The 20,076-nt window shown below is 39.4% G+C and overlaps 1 protein-coding gene across 1 annotated transcript in view; it reads right to left on the bottom strand.

The window, feature by feature from the left end:
- The window catches only part of cpne4b (copine IVb), a 157,687-nt gene that overhangs the window by 61,205 nt on the left and 76,406 nt on the right, over positions 1 to 20,076 (bottom strand). Inside the window, exon 4 of the mRNA XM_042332411.1 lies at positions 607 to 792. Within this exon, the coding sequence (XP_042188345.1) occupies positions 607 to 792 (186 nt within the window). The remainder of the gene's footprint in view (positions 1 to 606; positions 793 to 20,076) is intronic.

Genomic DNA, 20,076 nt, shown 5'->3' with positions numbered 1-20,076 from the left:
AGTTCACTTATAATACAAATGGCGTTTGGCCCCATTCACTGTGCTTTCATGAAGCCAACTAGCTCACTTGTGCATGTCAGCCAATATTCAGCAATAAGAATGGTTGATAGTTGGAACATTAGATCCTAGCCAGTGTCACTTCCTGCCCATTGCATGACATTGGTGGCAGCCCTAATGGTGTTGAAATGGCCATTTTGGCATTCAGAATGCTAAAAATGACTGACATTCAGATCATGAGATCATCACTGATATCACTTCAAAAATATTCTGTGTGCCCCCGCTGGAGTCCTAGCACTGGGCAATGCGCGGGGTGCACCAGACTGTATCTGGCCCCTGAAAAAGGTGTCAGTACACCAAAAGGGCTAAAAAAGAGTGGCCACTGGTTGCTTTAGACAGGTGGTTGCTGAATAGAGGTGGCTTATTATGGACAATCGGGCAGGACTGTTCAGAATGTTGTTTGGCAGCTGGTGGTTGCTGACTAGAGGTGGTTGCTTTAACAGGGTTGAGTATATTTCTTGTTAGTAAATTGGGCAAATAAGTGCAGAGGCAACACCCGCTGCCCAGAGAAGCTGTATTCTGTTTGTTTGAGATGTGTGAGTTGCCTACTTGTCCGAGAGTGCATTCCATTCCTCCAAGGAAGTCGGCATCCTTCACTCCGTTGTGCAAATGGTTGCTTCCAATGTCGTAGACTTCAAACCTGAGTCGCTGAACTTCCTCAAAGTAAAAGTCCACTGTGAAAACTTTGGAAAAGACCGGGTTTATGCAGGTGCGGATCACTTCAGTCCTGTCAACCTGAGGAGGGAAGAAATTAATGCCTGGTCAGCCTGATTTCACTCTCAATAGCAAACGTGCAGAAATCAAAAGCAATTATATTCAAGACTAAGGAAAATTTTTCAGTATTATAGTGTATTTCCAATTTTAGGACAGCACTGGGATTTCTTACATCAGCTCTATTCCTCCAATTTATTCTGTTCTCGCAGTTATTATCCATTCCAGTCAGTATTCTGAAAGCCTAAATAACATCTCTGTCAATCTCCTCTAATATAAAAAACACAGTTCTGCGCCTCTTTCTTCACAACTCAGTAAATTAGGTCTCAAATCATACATATTATTTTCTGAATATTCTCCAAAGTCTAATACAATTGATATTTCTATTGCGATGTTTATGTTGGGAAGAAGTCCCAAAATGCCCCTCAAGGAACAATGGAAAGCACGGTCAAAGAGGTCTTGAGGCAGGCTTTAAAAGGGAAGAGGGACGGGCGAGACAGAGGGTTGGAGTTCAAAGCGGGAAGCAGAAGCACCCACTGACTGCCTGCTGCATTTAGCATTTATCTGTATTAAATTTCATTTGAATCATCAGCCAAGTTCGCTTACAACACGAATGCCGTTTGGTTCCATTCACTGTGCACGCATGCTGCCAACTAGCTCACTTTGAACACGTCAGCAATAAAAACAGCTGATATCCAATTCATTAGATCACAGTCAGTGTCACTTCCTGCTCATCATCATTAGATGACATTGGTGGCAGCTTTAATGATGTAGAAATTGGCCATTTTACCTTCGAACACCCACCAACTGTTGGGTCGAGAGGATGCGTACCATTAAGTAGGCGGGTGCTCACTGCCCGAAGAGAGTGGATGGATCAGTAGGATTGTGGGAGATCTCAGAGGTAGTGGAGGGATTTGAAAACAAGGATACACCAACCTTTTGCAGAAAAGCTGCTCAGAATATTACAACGTTGGGGTGAATTTAGCAGCACATTTGATATTTCTCCCCTTTGAATGGCTGACAGCCATTCTCCTGACATCAGCACCTTTCTTAATGGGGAGATCTATGAAGAACTGTGCCTAGGGTCCTTGAAAGCCAGCTAGCAGGATAACCAGCTAGCTAAACTTGAGCTTTTTGCTTGATAATAATAATAACCTTTACATTTAGTATTGCACTTTTCACATCCGGAAGGCATCCCGATGCGCTTCACAGGATATACAGTAAAGTGACAGTGTTTTGTGAACAAACCACAGTGATGTAGTATCCAATGATTTGAGCCAAGCTTCACAGATTTCACCATAGAGAATATTATTCAGGTTGCCTCACATTCATGCCTGTGATAAATATTGAATGTAATGCTAAATCGACTCCTTTATTCCCTCTGTGGTCTTCCTAATCATCTGTACAATGTTAGAATAATTTGTTTCAGGACATCCAAGTGGCCACTTGGTGGATCCCAGTGCACAGTTAACCCTCCTGTCAACAGCTTCACATTTCCAGTATACATTAGCACACTCAATCAGACTTTATTGATGTTCTTTGTCCACCTTTTTGTAAATGATATCTTTCATTGAGTGCACATGTTGTGTTTCCGTTTCCAAAATGCTCAACGTGTAAATGCATCTAATATCTTTAGTGCATTTGCTTAACTAGTCCAGAGTGAGTTCAATGATATCATTCTCCCTTATATTTTTCATCTAATATATTATGCCAGCAAAATACTTAATGACGGTTTTTAGGTCAAGAGCTTGACTTCTAGCTAGTTAAGGAGTTCTAAACAATTACTAAAAGCTGGCTTTCATTCTGATGTTGAATTTAGCTGTAAATTTCCATTCAAAGATGAATAAGGTATTATTATTGTGTGGGCAGAATAGAAAGGTTATTACCTCATGTTTACTGAGAATAAGCTTAATAATCACATACAAGATGATCCCATTCACATTTCTCACTGTGTTGTGCTGGAGTTTGTGGGCGAAGGAAAAGTTAGGTAATGATGGCAGCAGAAGCCGGAGAAGGTCAAATGAGGTTTAAGTTAATCCAAAAATGGACAGATTCTGATGTTTCAAGAGCAACTGAAATGGAATAAATTTTGTCACTGCTTCACTCATTCATCACAAATTGGAAGTTAGCCACATAAAACGCAGCATTATTAGCCAACTTACACATTTCCCTAATTCTACATTACAAATCAGGAGAAATTGACCAAATAAATAATTTGGCAACTGGGTAGATCTTGAAGCGTACAATATGGATCAGACAGACCTGCTGTTTTTTTTACATTTTGTTTCATCAAACACACAGCACATAGACAGGGAATGGTGTAGGTAACACAGGATAGCTGTTAGCAAATGCCTGCAAAATGTAGGGTAGGGAAATCAAACCTGAAAAACTGTGCCGTCAATCAGAATATTTAATTTGCTTCCAAAGTGCAGAAAAAGAGCTGTAAAGTGTAAGTATAAACTATTCACCAATTATTCACAAACCTACAGGAACAAGAAACTGTGCCCACAAGACTATTGAAAAACTTATAGCTTTCACTCTTAAGCTTCACACACTGTTCTCTCTACTGTCTTGTACCTGATAATTGTATCTTATTTTGCAGTCTCCCACAAACTGTCGTGAATTGAAATGACCAATTTATTATTGTTTTTTTTATGGATTATTATCAGGCATGTAGAGTAAGGAAACTTACCCAGTATTACACCCTGCAGGGAACTGAACCCAGGTCTCTTGCTTGCAAAGCGAGTGCTCTAACCATTGAGCTACATGACTTCACATGTCCTGATTTGACAAGATAGGGCTTTTCAGTCTTGAGAAAAGGTGTCTCAGAGGGCATCTAATAACATTTTAAATGGGATTGAAAAAGTAATCTCAGAACAATACTCTAGGTTGCACCAAGAAAGTAGAACAAGATAGTATAGATTTAGAGTTGCAAAGGGCAATTTCAGGACAGACACTAGGAAGTATTTCTTTACATGGAAGATAATTAATGATTGAAACAGGTTGCCAGGAAGGATGGTTGAGGTCAGGACACTGGACTCATTTAAAAGGTAGCTTGGTGCTGTGATAGGAGAATGGTGGGATGGGTATTCTGGAAGGATGTGATCGGATAGGCTGAAGGTCCAACTAATCTTGTGATCTTACCATTAGAGTTTCATGTAACAGTATGTGACTTACAGAGAGTCGTGACAATAGTAGTAATAATTATTCAGTAAGTTGGAAAGAGAGGACAGGTAGGTAGATGACATTGGAGCCAAATCCTGTGGGTGAGACATGAAAGCTGAGTTTGGAGCACATATAGACCAAAGGAGCTGTAAATATTTTCATACTGATTTCAAGTAATTTAGTGGATAATTTTAAAGCTCTGGAATCTCAGCATGAAGAGCATTTAGGCGCTGAAGTACATTTGGAGGAAGTAAAACTATTCCCAAACTATACTTAGAACAGTTTCCTAATGGTTAGAACATATGAGTAAAATATCAACACGGGAAAATCTCTAATGAAACCAGTGTTTATCAGTAGTGAATCTAACAGCACCATCCAAAGAAATTATAGTTTTCGCTAATCACTGTTGTAACTCTACTTCTGGGTTCACCATTCAAAATGTCATTGTCAGACAGACGTTTGCTATGATATCACTTGGGAGACTTTTGTTCTAAAGCACACTGCAGCAGAATTCTCACAAAATCAGTTTTGGATGAAGATGAAGGCCCTTCATCCCATCCAACTGCACCCTTTCAGAACAGCCCATCACAGCGTCAAGCTGTTTTTCAAATAAAACCTCAATAATTATTAGTTGAAGTAATACTATGTAGAGAAGAAAATATAAGGGTAGAATTAGTTAACATAATGAATGGGTTAAGGAACACTGCAAATTTTATTCAATGCTGAAGTACTATACTGCAAAATTACGTAAATGGATCTGTGCAATAGGTAATAAACAGAAGAATAAATATATAACAAGGTTTGGAGTATGGTATTTATCCATTCACTTCATTCATCTGCTAATTGATCATAATGTTCACTCTGTGCATTGGAGTGACCATATCACTTATGTCCCAGATATCTTTTCTCTTTACAAACTCTGGTTAAGATTAAAAACTTTAATTGTACTTTTTATCAGGATGTTGGCAGATTTCCAGCATTTTTTCACCCTTAATAAAAATATATAATAATCCTTGCATTTTGATACAACCCTTAATCTCCTGAGGAGGTGGTGGAGTCTTCTCTTTGCCCTTGTAACAATGGTTCTCCCATGATGGTATTGGGTGGTGAGTCCCACATATTCTGAAATGATGGAGTAAAATTGATAGAAAATGGGGCTGCAGTAACAAGGTTTCGATGTAGATAATTAGACTAGAAGTGGAATTAAAGGAATTTAGAGACAGATACATAGTCACTACACTTTACAGTAAATCCTGTGAAGCACTTTGAGACATCCTTCTGATGTGAAACACAAGATATCAAACACAAGAATTATTTATTATTATAAGTGTTCTTAAAATATAATGATTTGGAAATAAATGCTGCAATAAAATATTAAAATGCTGCAATAAGAACAATCTGTTTCTCTTTTGTTTCTAGTGCAGAATGGATTAACACTTGCACCCCACTTCATTATAGATCTTCCACAGGAGATCACTTTGAATAATCAAGGCTTTACATTTCAGGTGTATAAATATGATATAGATGGAAGCATTCAATAAAAAAAGCATCAATTGTTGGTCACGATTAATATCGTTTGTTTTAATTAAAAACTCCTGCAAAATACTGGTGAATTTAAGATCTCACACATATGAGAGACTATGATTACAAATGGAAGGTAAGGCAGTTTTACTTCTGATGTAGACATGATCAAGACCTTTGGATACCTATTCAGGATTATTCGGATTATTCAGGATTATTCAGAATGGTTAAAAAGGTCAGAAATAACCCTTCGATTTTAAATAAAGTCCCAAAGTGCTACACAGGATATTCTGTAAAGTGTAATGACGGTGTGTTTTTATGGGCAAACCCAGGAGCCAATTTGCACACAGCAATGTCCCACAAACAACCATGAAGTGAATGACCAATTATATTTGGGGGAATTATTGGCCAGGACAATAACGAGTATTTTTAAGGCAATAATTCAATCCCAGGGCTCATCTGGTAACTGTAAACCATGTAGCTCTTTCACAATTAATGACATTCTCTAAAATGATCAATTGAATTGTAGCCTGTAGCTTTCTGTCAGATGTCTACAATTCTACATACAGCAACAAAAGGCACTGAACATTGGGAAGTGTAGAAAGTACAAGTCTCATGTCTCTGATGCCATTTAATTAGGCCATTGCTCTTCAGGTGTATCAATCGGTGCTGCTATCTACTTTCACTTTGATTTATGACATTGACTGACGGATATGGCATTTAAACATTGCAAGTGTGCATGGAACAAGTCAAAATGGCAACAGAACAGCCAGCGACACACAGCTTTCTGTCACTTTCTAAAGGTAGCAGGGATAAGTCATTACAGAGCACAACAGCAAAAATACAGGTGCTGCAGAGATACACTGGGCTGATATTGGCCAGCGAACAGAATGCAGCAACTTCAAAGGAGATAGATAGCAGCCCCTGGATACATTGGATTTCATTGTCAGGGAAAATGTAAAGGGCTTGAATTGGAGCAATAAACACTGTTCAGAGAATATAGGCAGACTAATATTCACCACAATGGTAAACATTGCTGGCATACAGTTTTGCCTGTACCTTCTCATTACAGTCAAAAAAATGTATAAATTCCTTAAAATGAAAAAGATACATAACTGAAGAAAAAAGATTCTGTCAACCAAACAGAGATTAATCACCGACTGACTGATAAACAAACCAGCTGTGCAAGCTTACATGCCTTTGCTTCAGATGACTGTTTTATTACTAGGAATATGTTTAACTCACTGAGGAAAAATAATGACTTAACGGGCATTATTGCTCAGCTCAGTAGGAGGTTTATGAGCAGCCTCATTATCTAAGAATTGCCCATTCTTCGCAACCAGGCAAGACGAGCTGCAGAGAAAGCTTTATTCTTTTGGATACTTCATCCACTTTATTGATTTTAGTTTTTGATCAAACAAAAATTACTATGTGTTTGCGGCAACAGAGTGAATGGATGTTATAGACCAGCTAACTCTCTCATTCATCTCTTCCAGTTTCTGAAAAAGATGAAGTTTTCTCTAAGACACCTTACCTCACAGCAACCTTGACAAAACAAGGCTTCAAGCTGGATGTGAATTCCGAGGACACTGAATCCTTGTATTTGATATAGCGCCTTATCATTTCTTCTAGACGTCTCAAAGCGCTTTACAGAATATACGGTAAAGTGAATTGACTGTATATTTGTGGGGAAAACGCGGCAGCCAATTGCGCACAGCAGTGCCCCACAAACAGTCGTGGACTGAGCGACCAAATTATAAATTTTGTTTGAGGGATTATTATCCCCGGAAAAGCAATCCGCCAATCGACTAACAACCGGGTTCCTATTTACTGCTAAGTAAACAAGAGTGTAGGGTAAGGAAATTTGCCCAACCTTTCGCCCTGCACGGGAATTGAACCCAGGTCCTCTCGATGCATCCTCAGCTCTAACCACTGAGCTACTGGACTCCACAAATTGAATACCAATAAAGACTGGGATAGCACAAGTCCACTGTAGACTCTGTTCAGGCCTTGTTTTAAATGCACTCCCACTATCTCACTGGATTACAAATTTGACTGGCCTGCACAGTTACCAACCTTGATGATGTCAATTATGAAGAGGAAATCCCATTTTAAGAATTCACTTTGGATCAACAATAATTTGCATTTATATACCTCCCTTCACTCGAGTAGTGTTTGTAGCACTGAAACCTTAAACTACTTTACCTACAAGCACAAATGTGCGCCTTTGATTTTACAACCTCGTAATTTATTATGAACTTAAAAAGCATTTTATAGAATCGTGTCCAATTTGCAATATTTGCAAAATGGTTCTTTGCCACCTTCAAATGCCATCAAAGTGCCAGGAAAAGGTTAGAGAGTGAGCGGTTAATGGGTTTTCTCTTTGGTGTTTGTCTTTGCACAATCACTGTTTGGAAATTGCATGTAGCCATTTTGCAAATGTCATAAATTAAATGACTTTCAAAAGTCATAATGGTACTTCCCAACGTGTTGGCAAATTACACATTACAGTTCAGCACGGTGAGGCGATCACATGCTGTGTACTGATGGTGCTTCACGTCTCAGCACGTAAGGGCCTCCAACATCTCCCACCATCGAATGCCACAGAGAATCTTCCACAACCCATTAGGTTGTGCCAAAACCTTCAAAATTCTAGGATTGCTCCTCTGTTCTTGTAACAGAGGACTCTGTCCTTCTCTGGCTACCATCATCTACTGACGGTAGAAGCAGAAATGTAGATCGGTGCACCCATTATCTGGGCCTGAAGTCAAATACTCCTGGCCCCAAAATACATAAACATCATTGCTATAGTGAGCCAAGATAAAGCTTTCGAAGCAAGTGAGAACTACTAAAAACGGAGCAAAACATACCACGACAGATGGTCCACGCTGAAGAATGACAAAACTGGCAGTTTCTAGACTTCAAACACCTGGGAGATATTAATACTTGCCAAACACAGAGTTGCCAAAACACAGAGTTGCCAAAACACAACCACAGCAATGACATGGGGAGAATGTACTGCCATACTGATGAGCTGCAAGCATATTATTACATATCTTCCATGGTCTAGTGCACTCTCCATCAGTCTTGGCTTAATTGTGATGAACTGGATAATACAAGAAATACTAATAGATCGGGCATCAGAATTTCGCTTAATGAATGCATTCATTCATAATGCTGTATCTTTCCCTCCATCTAGGTGGAGAGCAGACCAGTTTGCTTCAGAATATTTAAGCTGTTCTGTACAAAGCACACGTCTCCACAGGCAGGAGGTGCTTTGACGTTGATTTAATAGTTACAGTCAATTTAATCCTCTTTACAGCATATTCTGTAAAGTGCAATGAGATGTCTCGATAGTCAGGGTAGAATATTGCTTAGTTATGTGACATAAGGGAGCTGCCCAGGTCCTAGAGTGGGTGCAGAGCAGGACAACGAGAATTACCCCAGTGTTAGAGGGATCAGCTATGAGCAATGATTACACGAAATGTCACAGAGGGGATCTTATAGAGTTGTAGAAATTTTAAGTTGGATTGAAAAGTAAACCCAAAACATTAGGATGAATCCAAAACAGTAGAGGAAATTTGATCAGAGTTTCAAAGGATAATTTCAGGACAGATACCAGGAAGGTTTTCGTTACTTGGTGGGTTAATGACTGGAACAGGTTGCCAGGAAGAGTGGTTGACACTGGATCCAATCTTGTGATCTTGCTGCTATCATCTCCTTGTAGAGGACTAACAGCCTAGAGCATCTTTTAAAACGTTCTATGATTCATCATTGAGAAGCACATCCCCATCAAGTCCACGTGTCATTGCTTTGGGATATGCTCAGTCCAGGAGCAAGATATATAACAATAATAATAATCCTTGTATTTGATATAGCACCTTATTAGATCTTTAAGGTATCTCAAAGAGCTTCACAGAATATACTCTAAAGTGAATTGACTGTATATTTTGTGGGCAAAACGCGGCAACCAATTGTGCACAGCAGTGTCGCACAAACAGTCGTGGATTCATAGAATCATACAGCACAAAAAGAGGCCACTCGGCCCATCGAGTTTGTGCCGGCTCTTTGAAAAGAGCAATGTAATGTCAATCCTACTCCCCAGCCGTTTCCCCATAACCCTGCAAACCCATCCTCCTCAAATACCCGTCCACCGCGTTTTTAAAAGTAGTTATCAAATTGGCCTCTCGGGCAGGATTGAGTGACTACTTTTTTTTAAAAGGGATTATTATCCCCGAATAAGAGATCCATCAATCGACTAAGAACCGGGTTCTTATTTACTGCTAGGTAAACAGGCATGTGGAGGAAGGAAACTTGCCCATTGTTTCACCCTGCCTGAGAATCGAACCAGGTCCTCTCGCTTGCAAGGCGAGTTATATAACCACTAAGCTACAGGACTCCACATATGTTTTTTTTCATGGGTCCTAAAGCAGAGATACATCACTCAGTGGATATTGACTTTGTAGAGCACCAAAGTTATTGACAGCAATAAGTAGGACCCACCTTTCCTTGAGGTTTTTTTTATTGTATCATCACTTTTCACAGCCTTCTTCAGTGCTTGCTTTCATATAAACATTGTTGGGCCGAGTGGCCTGTTTCCTTACTGTACATTCTTTGTAAATGTTTACAAAATAGAACAAAAATAATGGAGAAGATGGAGTGAAGAATTACTAGGATGTCATGAGGTCAAGGGGTTTAAGTTATGAAAGGAGACTAGTGAAGCTCGAGCTTTTTTCCACAAAATTGAGAAGATTAAGGAGTGGTCTGATAGTATGAATAATAGATTATTTTCACTGGTCAGCAGGTCAGTGTTAAGCGTGCACAAATTAAAGTTAATCACAACAGATAATTAGATATGTGGTTGGAAAATAAATCTTTACACAGAGGGTGGCCGTAATGTTGAATTCTCTGCCACCAACTGTAGTTGAAACAGATGTAAATTACTTTAAAATGGAACTAGATAGATCCTTGAAAATAAAGTAACACTGAAGGGTGCATTCATTCATGAAAAAAGAATATTGAAGGGTACAAGGTTAAGGGAGTAAGCAGAAGAGAGGAATTAAATCAAATGGCCAGTTTCTATTCTGTAACGCTACTCTATGATTTCCAAGCCAAATAGCTAAATGTTTATAGCTGAATCACATGTGCAACCTTCATAAAGTATAGTATATATTAATGTCCATCTGTCTCAGGGTCATATGTCCACCCACTGTACAGATCTGACTGTTCCTACCACAATAGTAAGGAGCTTACTACTTCTTAGAAGGTGTTCACTTTAACAAAAAGAGAACAGTATCAGGTTTCATGACATCTGTCAGGTCAATAATACAAAACAGCATTGCAGTGAACCACAGAGTCAATAACAAGGCTTCCTTTCCTCTTCTTTGAAGCATAGTTCTGCAAAAGATGTCTTTGAAGGTACTTGATTCTAAATCTTGCTCGTAGTGGGGTAGAGTAGAAAAGAAAAAAGCAAGCCCTGTTTCAGAGTAGAGGGCAAATATCTTACCATCTGTCTCCCACACAAAATGAAAAGGAACCATAGCCTAGGATGGATACAACGTTAATGACTTCTTGTTTCATTTAAAGTGATTTTAAGACTATCAGGATTCCTTGACAAAATATTTTAAAAGTCTAACATTGAACAAATGATTTATCCAACAGTAATTAAGTATCTCCATAGGTGAGGCTGGCTAATATCTTATAAGTAGATAGATATGTTACTGCTGGCCATGACACTTCAGTTCAAAGGTAAGGTAACACTGAATAATGGATGAACACAGTCTCAAGTACATTAGAAAATCTGTTTTTAATTATTTACTGTTCAGTGGGTTCAAAAATAATAATATTTACAACAATATACAGTATACAATGTCAATCATTAGATGAAGGAATGTCTAGGGAAATTCTAGACTAACTTGACCTGCCATTTTTAACCTGCTCAGTTCACACACCAAAACTGTGAAATACCTTTATTATTTTGATAGTAATTTGATAGTGATCCATAAAAAGCCTTCAAAATCAAAATAAAATGTTTTATTTCTCACCGCTTGTCCAGCTAAAACTACCCTCCAGTTTGTTGGCTTAGTTTACAGGTTTCCCCTCCAAGTTCTATCGGTAAGCCAGGCTGCCTGGTCTGTCATTAGTAGTGAACGATGGTTCCTCCAGTTGGAGGTGTGGCTCTTAAACAGCAGCTATTAACCTCACTGCGAATCATCAAGGTGGATTCCAAACCCTAGATGTATGAATGTGTGTTCATGAACCTGAACTCAAGGTAATACCTGTCACCTCAAGCCTCAGAGTTTCCTCATCAGCTATCTGACTAATCCAATGATCTCTCTGGAAATGTGGCGAGGAGAGGGGAGAAGAAGGCGAGGACACCAATGACGTTCACATTGCCTGTATAAGGTAGTGACTTGGGGCTATGAGTTTTTCCGGACTCAGATTAATTGAATTTTATATGAATTTTCATGGGAGAAAACTATTCAAAAAACAAATGATTTATATATCCAGCATTCAATTAATTAGACTTTATTCTTAATTAGGTGTGCAAATGTAAATTCTATTCAATAAACTCAACTACTCAATTATCCAATATTCAATTAAACGAATTTCACTGTAAAAATAAAAATAATAATTCTTGCGTTTGATGGAGGATGTCCCAAAGTGCTTCACGGGGATTTACTGTGAAGATGTGACTGTTTGTAGCTGAATGCAGCAGCCCAACTGCACAACAGTTAGTGAGGCAGTGGCTTTCCTGAGCTTTTTTGTCCATTTTAGTAAAAAGCTTGCTAACCGGCAGTTAAATGCCCTTCAAAGAGCCAAAAAGGTGAACAGATGACTTGACTTCATGGACAACAGCATTGAAAACAGTGCCAGGGGATAGAGGACACCTCTAACACCTCATGATAGTTGATACATCACTAGACTTAACCCGCATGTTAGACTCCATTGTGTCCCTCTGTCGAGTTTGACCACTGCTGTCGTCAAATAAAAAAATCTGCCTCTTCCCTGCAGATTCATTGCCTTGCAGGGCACACCACACAGTTATTTTGCTTTGAACTTCTTGCACTCTATTTTCTGCAGACTCTTACGTTTTTGCATGATGGGCAATGACATACATGCTGAAAAAACAAAGGGCATTTAGGATAGACCAGCACAATATTCATCCAGAAACTCTTCTCAAAACTGCAATCTGCTGTGCACAATTGGCTGCCTTATTTCGCCCACAAAATATACAATCAATTCACTTTACAATTCACAGTTTAGCCTATGAAGTGCTTTGAGACGTCTCAAAGACCTGATAAGATGCTAAATCAAATGCATTATTATTATTATTATCTAAGTTAATTATCTGAGCTGCTGAATTTGTTTTATTGTATTGAGGCCTCTGTTGTGTTTAAGTGTGTCAAAAAACACATTCTCCTGTGCTGTTTGGCGGCTCGAAGCAATATTTTAAGATGCTAAGAAAATTCTTTGGTGGATTAAGGTGAAAAAGGCTTTAAACGCCACATAAAATATGTAAAGGATATTTGCATCCCTGAGGTGAAGGAACAAAATTTGTTTTCACTTTCAAGAAATACCAAACTAAGGCTTTGAGGTGATTTGCAGTCTGAGGTACTTACTCTAATATTCAGGTTATATTTATGCAAATGTTTACGCATGATAACCTAAGGATGCACAAAACCCTGGAGGAGGCCGCTTGACCCATTTTATTCCTATGTAGGTGTTTGCTCCTCCAAGTAACAATCATCCTAACCCAATTTCCCACTCTTATCCTGTGCTCTCCAGTCACAAAGGTAGTGTGGGGCAAGACCGTGGAGGGATTTAAAAGTAAGACACAACAGGAGCAATACATATTGCTAATCAACACACTCTACCTTGAGGTTTCACTATAAAGTATTTGATATTTATTTATTTGATAGCAACTCATGCCACAAGATACCATAACATCAAAAATTGTTATAGCACCGAAACAGGTTACTAGGCACAACATGTCCACATTGGTATTTTTCTCACCATGAATCTAATTTTTATTAAACAAGTGATGTTATAATGGGAGGATGGTTTGCTGAGTATTCTAAAAAGATAAGATCCTCATCTCTTTCATAATCCCATTCTCCTGCTTGCGCATTTCTCATATCCTTTAAAATTATTCTTTTTCAACATCGCCTGTCATGTTAAGAATGTATGGACACCCATTCAACAACAGCTTGTTCCACATCTCTCTGCGTAAATTTTTTTTTTCTAACCTCCCCTTTTAATTTTTGTGTTTGATTTAACACCTCATCTGGACATATCACCTCCAGCAAAGCAGCAATCCCGAAGTATTCCACTACAATTCAATGATAAAACGAAGCAATCTTTTTGCCACCTACTTTACGGAGGCCTGTGGAATTTGATTTATGTCCACCATAAATCTCGCTCATAGTTCTTCATAATACATTTTACAATTTGTTTGCGCCACACACCAAAAATTCATCTGGTTAAAGATTTTTTGTTCAAATTTGTCCACTACAATTCTTCCTGCTAACTAGTCGCTTGATGTCTGCAGTGGGAAGATTCAAACAAATGTCCAGAGAAAAATAGTACCAGTGTACCACTTGTCCTGCATCTGATCAGGTGAAGGATTCCACAAAGGAAATACTTTGATAATTTCGTAAAGCATTTGTCTTTATATCATTCACTCCACGTTGTTCCTCCACACCATCTCTGTTATCATTTGCCATCCTGTTCTTCTGCCACTTCTTCTGCGCTCCACTCCACCACCCTTCAGCTACCACCCCCACCCACCTTTCTGGACATAAATCCCCCACTTTGTTCCCTCCCTCTCTGCTTTCAAAACTCATCTAACAGCTCTGTAAATGTTCCTTAATAATAAATCTTGCATTTGATATAGCGCCTCATTATATCTTCGAGATGTCTCAAAAAACTTCACAGAATATACTGTAAAGTGAATTGACTGTACATTTTGTGGCAGCAGTGTCCCACAAACAGTCGTAAATTGAGTGACCAAATTATCTTTTTGAAGGGATTTTCACCCCCGGAAAAGCAATCCGTCAATCATCTGACAACCGGGTTCCTACTTACTACAAGGTAAACAGAGGCATGTGGAGAAAGGAAACTTGCCTAAGGTTTCGCCCTGCCTTGGAATCGAACCCAGGTCCTTCAGTCGTCTCCCACCTACATTCTTTGTTCGGGCTCTCATTCAATCTCTGTAAAACTTTTTGAGATGTTTAACTATGTGAAAGTGTTGAATAAATACAAGTTGTTTCTAATCAATTATATTTTGTAAAATATTTCGAGACATTTATTTCATGTGAATGACGCTATATAAATCCCTTCCTGACCTGACCTACCTGCCACTCTGACTTGCTTACTCCCCACTCCACCACCCGCCACCTCCACTCAGCTAGCTTCAGCCTCCTGCTTGTCCCACGTGCCCTCCGCTCCACCATTAGATCGCGTCTGAAGACCTTCCTCTTCGACCGTGCTTACGGGCACCCCCTCCCTCCCCTGGGTCGGCATTAGACTCTGCCACTTTAAGCGCTCTGAGAAAAGCTAGTTATAGGATCCTAGAATCTTACACCACAGAAGGAGGCCACTTGGTACATTGTGTCAAAACCAGCTCTTTGAAAGAGCTATCCAACTACGACCACTCCCCTGCTCTTCCCCCATATTCCTACAATTTTTTCCTTTTCTAGTCCCTATCCAACTCCCTTTTGAAAGCTACTATCGAATCTGTTCCCAACACCCTTTCAGGCAGTTCATTCTAACAATTCTCTGGATAAAAAAAAATTCTCCTCTTCTCCTCTCTGGTTCCTTTGCCAATTATCTTAAATCTGTGTCCTCTGGTTACCAACCCACCCACCAGAGGAAATAATTTCTCCTTATTTACTCTACAGTTATGTTTACATTCGATAGAAAGCGGGCCGTTCAGTAGCAACCACTCTCACATGCGTGTCCAGCAATTGCTTGGCATGCCACTAATGCTGTCTGTGTCTATCAGGCATGTTCAGGAAACTGGCTGGTATATGCGGATCCACAGAGCAACCTCATTATAAACTTACCTGTTATAACAGGGTCCGAAAGTAGTACCTTATAAACAAAGGTTAAATCCCATTGGCAGGACGGGATCAAATGGACCTTGTGATTTGTAAAATTGCCAAAATTAGAAAATTTTAATTAGTATGATTAGTATGATGGTGTTTATTTTAATGGAAGAGGGTCACTATCACAGTAATATTTGTTGCAATATTACATTTTGTTTGCGTCACAATATATAATATGAAAACTGAAAAAAAAGAGGAGCCGGGGGAGTCTCGAATTCCCTTGATCTTCCAGTAGTCTGAGGGAAAGTGGTAATTATACCACCACACACGCAACAAAATGGATCGAAGTGTGATACTTCAAGTGTCATTATTGTGCCTTTGCTTTCTCCTCAGTGTAGAGCTAAAAAATTAAATGTGCCGGCAAATGGTATGGAGGAGGCATGATATCATCCAATATGTAGGTGGTAGTATTTTGTTCCTGGAGTGCAGACTCAATAGAATTTAGTATCATTCTGTTTTTCAAGACGCAGCAATAATTCTGATGAACGTAGAAAGAGGAGGAGGGCACTCAGCCCATCAGACCCGCTCCACAAGTTAGTAGATCTGAGCAGATCTTGTAACTCCATCTCCCTGCTATGAAGGAGCATTTCTGCGCCTGTTTAATTCTAGTCATACACTGCAACCCCCCCCACCCCCCACCCCCCTCTCCCAATTCTCCTCACAGACCGTGACCACTCTGTTGAAATGTGGGATAGGGAACACAGCAGATTAGCTCTGGGTGCACACAATAACTATTTTTCTGATCAAGAAATAGGTCAGCCTGAACCAAGATTATCCAAATTCAATAACTTTCAGCTATTCGTGAATTCACTCAAAAAGATCTAATGCAGATGACATTTTTTCTTTATCGTGATCGTGCATTTTGATAGCCTCTTATAACACTTTTTGCTTTTCCAGGGGTAATAATTCCTTCAAAAAAATAATAATAATTTGGTCACTCAATACATGACTGTTTGTGGGACACGGCTGTACACAATTGGCTGCCGTGTTGCGCCCATAAAATATACAATTAATTCACTTTACAATATATTCTGAGAAGCACTTTGAGACATCTCAAAGACATGATAAGGTGCTATATCAAATTCAAGGTTCATTATTATTATTATTAATATTATTACTATCCACTTTGGATAACTAATTGCTGAGCCCTTTACCCTCAGAATGTTGAGTTACCAAGGGTTTAATGTAAATGTATGCACATTATTAGATTTGGACTATAAACACAGAACTGGAAAGTACAGTGCAAAATATTTGCATCTGGAACCTAGAGATTAAACAAAAAGAAAATTGCACGTAGAGTACTGCAGATGAATGCAGACTATCAGCAAAAGAAATTTTGGAATAATAATTAGAGTAATACTAATAATAATTAGTGAAAGAATCCATGACAAGATAGATGTATCCAAGGTCCTGTCTGTTTGTTCAAGTGGGCATTAAAGTCGTTATGATGCCATTTGAAAAGTGTGTTCTGGCCAAGAATCCTCCAGATAACTTGATTGTTCACCATTGATGTTTATAGGACTTTCCTGTGCACAAATTGGCCCTGCATTTGTCTACCGGTGCACAGCCACACACTGTGTACCGGTGCACAGCCACACACTGTGTACCAGTGCACAGCCACACACTGTGTACCAGTGCACAGCCACACACTGTGTACCAGTGCACAGCCACACACTGTGTACCAGTGCACAGCCACACACTGTGTACCAGTGCACAGCCACACACTGTGTACCAATGCACAGCCACACACTGTGTACCAATGCACAGCCACACACTGTGTACCAATGCGCAGCCATACACTTGGCAACAATTACCTGGGGAGCACCTCAAGAGGTTTCAATATCATGGGCACATTTTCTACATAGTCTGTACTCTCAAGCCAAATGGCTTGTCTTATTGCATAGCTTGGTAAGTGCTACTGTTTCTTTTCTTATGTAAAAAAGAATTATTTTTAAAATGTTATAACAATCGTACAAACAAATATGCAAACACAAATAGTGTCTGCTGCTGGTGTTGGTAATACACACAGGAGAGCTCCTGGATGTAATGCTTACCCCCAATGTGGGACGCCACAGAAAAGTGCATAAGGGATGAGATTGTGAGTTTACGTTAGATATCACACACTCTTTACATGACGATCAGGCCCAGTGAGACCCAGCTATAGTGATCGAGAGCAGAAGGTCTTCTGTGATGTTCGAGTGACATCATTCACGTTGTTCTAAGCATGTGGGAGTTGTTTTGCCATGACAACATAAGAAGCAAACGCTCTGGGCTACAGTGACTCACAGGAACTGTTACAGGAACTTTAAATTAGACTTCGAATTGCCTGGGTAGAAAACAGCGATTAAAATAGTAACACCAAAGATTCTACCTCGCAGGTTTCTTCCCAAAGATCCAGAGATGCACGACATAAAGGGACACATAACTTTCAAGGTAGATATCGATCTAGATTTTGTTTTGAAATGCTCAAATAATGACATGTTGCACTGCCTTTGCTATGTCATGTGGAAATTGGGATAGACATTCAGGAAAAAAATCACGACATGAAAGTTAATCCCTTTACAAGATGGTCCATTCTATCTCCAAGCACATCTCTACGTGCCTAACACAGCTTGTTCGTAGAAGATTCTCCTTCTCTCTCAGATATCAACAATTTACATTTCACAATGGTAGGATATATATAACAAAGCACTTCACACAGCTGGGGGGGAGGGGGGGAGGTGTCCGAACTTGAGGTCAAAAAGATGAGACCTAACCACATCCCTGATCACTTGCAATTGTCCTATGGCAGCTCATTCACATCCCATGAAACCAATCCGGTGCACTAGTCCGCTGAAACCCTCCAACGTGCTGTGTCTGATATGTTAACAACCTGTAAATTGACACCTCAATCAATTCTGAGTCTGATCTCTGCAAAAAAAGGTCAATCAATTCAGTTTCTCTTTCTAATCCCAAATTACCTGCGTTACCTTGGAAGTATTGTGGGACTCATTGTATTTGAATATACTGTGAACCATGCTAAAAATGAACACCACATTTCCTACTTTTCCTGGCTGTATCTACACAGATGATACAAGGGAGGGGTGGGGAGGACATTACAGTAATCTGGCATGGAATAGGTGAGCCAAATGGTTGTATCATTCTATGTAATCCAACCTAGGAGCTCAGGTGACGTTGTGCAAAGGAAAAGTGAAACTTGTTACAAAAATCTGATACACTTCTGGACTTGGAACTCATATCTTCTAAGTTGACACTCCAATGCAGTGCTGGGGGTGTGCTGCATTGTTATAGGTATGGTCCTTTGGATGAAACATTAAACCACTCTCCCTTACGCCTGTTCAGGTGGGCTTTATAGATCCCATGATATTATTCGAAAAGAGAAGGGAGTTTTTCCTGGTGTACCTAGCTAATAATCCCCAAATAAATGGTGATTCACTTTATGGCTGTTTGTGAGACATTGTTGTGTGCAAACTGGCTGCCACATTCATCCTCGAAACACACAGTCACTACACTTTACAGTAGATCCTGTGAAATGCTTTGAGACGTCCCTCTGACATGAAAGGCACTTGATCAAATGTAAGGATTATCATTATTATTACCAATCTTAAGACTACCTGCTAGCCTTGGCCAATCAGTCAGTTTCTTTTGCAGTGAAAACTGGAATAGTGAAAGAGCGAAAACAGCAATATGGGATGTGTTCATTATCACCGGTGGACAGCAAAACACTGGTTCCAGGTGTGACAGATCCCCACTGACTCCATCAGAATACTAGGGACCCAAAGCAAAACTTGCTCACCATTGAAAATTTTGCCCCATGGATTGCAGTGCTGCTTTGGGGAAGGGATGTCTACCTCATTCACATCCAGATAATTCAAATTGGAGATTTTAGGAATTTGTAAAGATAATTGTAATATTCTGCTGGAAATGGGTGTGAATTACACAGCCAGTGTTGAGCTAATTTCAGGGAAGATAGAAGGATATTCCAAATGACCCAACGTGAAAGGATAGTTAAAATTGTCATGGAGGTTGAAGGCAATTGGCATCATGACTGGCACTGGTAAAACAGTGTTCGCTTGTTTTAGTTTGTTGATGGAGGCAGCAGAAAACAGGAAAATACAGAATAGCGTTCATAGGAATTTAAATGTAAAGCTGTGCATTTGTGATAACTTTAATTCAAAGTGGTTAAACACATATGAATTTAAAACTTTTCAAATAGGATCTTACTGAACCCAATTCAAAACTTTATTCACACATCAGGAATCTGAAGGGTGTTTCAAAAGGTACATTGTTTAATGATTTTCAGGTACCTATTCTTTTTTTTTGCTCCATTAATTTATGGCAACTGTGATATAAATGCAAAGATGAAAAGCCATTTTGATGGCTCCAACTGCAGTTTGGTGCAGTCTTTACCACAGCTATGGTATAATAGATATCTTTAAACACTTTCAAGGCCACTGGGGATCATCACATTTGACTGGCTGACAGCATCTGAAATAAGTATTGCTTCCTAGCA

This window comes from Callorhinchus milii, unplaced genomic scaffold (genome assembly GCF_018977255.1).
Source record: "Callorhinchus milii isolate IMCB2004 unplaced genomic scaffold, IMCB_Cmil_1.0 Scaffold2, whole genome shotgun sequence".
Taxonomy (NCBI): Eukaryota; Metazoa; Chordata; class Chondrichthyes; order Chimaeriformes; family Callorhinchidae; genus Callorhinchus; species Callorhinchus milii.
The sequence above is the reverse complement of the archived record's forward strand: the minus strand, read 5'-3'. Positions and strand labels throughout refer to the sequence as shown.